Consider the following 1,715-nt stretch of genomic DNA (forward strand, 5'->3'; position numbering starts at 1 on the left):
CCAGGCCCGCGGGGGACGGCGCGCACTGGGGTGCGGAGACCCAGGCGCGCGGGGCCTGCCCTTCCTGGGAACTTTCAAGATGCAACTTGGTCCTCTCCGTCCAGCACGGCGGAGTGGACATTCAGCTGCCCGACTGGGCTCAACCTCTGCTCTCCCCACTTGCGTCTCATGGCGTCAACCCCCCGGGCCCCCCGTAATCCAAAAATGCTAAATCGCGCACGAACCCAGCACAGACAACTCTGTCCCCAGGGGTGTCCACTCGCTCGCTGCTGGGGGTCACCCAGTATTGACTGCCGTCTCCGGAGGGATTGTCCTATTTGGTCCTATTTGGGGGCCTCCTTCTGGACCCCGCAAATAGCGCTCAGTGCACGCGCTCACTAGCCCCCCTCCGACGCTGCAGACCCCGGCTGGCCCATCCAGAACCTGAGGGTGGACCCACAGCGGAAGATACTCACCTGGGACCTGAACGGAAACGCGTCCGACATCACCTGTTCTGTGAACGGCAAGCCCGAAACACAGGTGAGCCGCCGTCCCCCCACGGGACACGGCCCCGTCGGGGCTGAGGCCTGGGGACAGCGTCCACGGCCGGCAAGGACGGTTTGACCCCCCCAGGCCCACCGGCGCGACCCTGCAGCCCAGAGGCGAAACGTCAACTCGGTAGCAGCAGAAACGGCTTTTCGAAACCTCCGGCGTCCACCCGTGGCCAAACTTGCAGGAAAGTCGGGGCTGACCCCGCTGTGTCTCTGGGGAGCCCTCTCCCCGCCCCCCGTCTCCGCAGCTGTGGCCTGTACCCCAGTTTTTGTGTGCATCAGTACATCCATGTTGCCGCAAATGAGGGCAAGCGAAGTCAGGGCCAGGGACCTCCCCAAACGCCGCACGAGCGCTGTGTCCCCACTATTATTAGCACGTGGGGGTGTTCACGGAAGCCGGTGACCCCCACGGCGCCATAAGACCGCCCCCCACCTGGTCCGCAAAGGTTTGCACATTCTGAGAGCTGCAACAGTGGAAAATTGCTCGACCGCACGGGAAAAGCCGGCTGTCCCCCAACAGCACCGTGCTCCCCATTTTCCCCTCCACGCTATTTCCTGCCTCCCGTTGGCGACACCCGGAAAATCGCGCGTGGGCCTTGGGCCGGGGCGCGGCACCGCCTGCCTCAGGCTGCCAGCGACACGGATTTGGCACCGACGCACACGAAATTGGCAACGTCGGACGGAATGTTCTGGACGCACTGGGCCTCTGTCTTCTCAGGCAAGGAGCAACCAGTCTTGCGGATTAGACTTCGAGGTCGCCGTGAGCAGATGCGACACCTTCAACCTCACGGTCACCGTCAAGAAGCCTCGGTGGTTCTCCGCGTCCATCCAGCGTCCTCCACCAGGTGAGGTGCCCTGTCCTCGCCGGCCTCTGCCTTCTGGGGACCGGAGCGACGGCTGTCAGCCCGCGTAGACGCAGGGGGTGTTCTTCCAGGGGCGGGTCCAGCGTTCCCCGGCCGCCATAGTTGGGACCAGGTTCCACCGTCCCCAGCGGCGCTGATCTCCCGCGCCAGCGCCACCGGCCCCCAGCCCTGTCCCTGCCGAGAACCACCCGGCTTTCTGCCCCCCGACCTCTGCAGCCTCTCCCCGTGTCTCCCTGAGGCTGATTCGCAAGCGACTACTCCCACCCCGGCTTGGCCTTTCTGCCCCACCTCCGGGTCGGCCGCAAGGAGGCCGGCGCCAGGC

The 1,715-nt window shown here is 65.5% G+C and overlaps 1 protein-coding gene across 1 annotated transcript in view; it reads left to right on the forward strand.

Annotated features, from left to right (window-relative positions):
* LOC105854645 overlaps positions 1-1,443 on the forward strand; it is a 7,780-nt gene extending 6,337 nt beyond the window's left edge. The window contains exons 4-6 of the mRNA XM_012734847.1: positions 401-519; positions 613-699; positions 1,249-1,443. Of these exons, the coding sequence (XP_012590301.1) occupies positions 401-519; positions 613-699; positions 1,249-1,443 (401 nt within the window). The remainder of the gene's footprint in view (positions 1-400; positions 520-612; positions 700-1,248) is intronic.
* The last annotated feature ends 272 nt before the right edge of the window (positions 1,444-1,715 follow it).

This window comes from Condylura cristata, unplaced genomic scaffold (assembly GCF_000260355.1).
Source record: "Condylura cristata isolate star-nosed mole 26May11 unplaced genomic scaffold, ConCri1.0 scaffold00077, whole genome shotgun sequence".
NCBI lineage: Eukaryota > Metazoa > Chordata > Mammalia > Eulipotyphla > Talpidae > Condylura > Condylura cristata.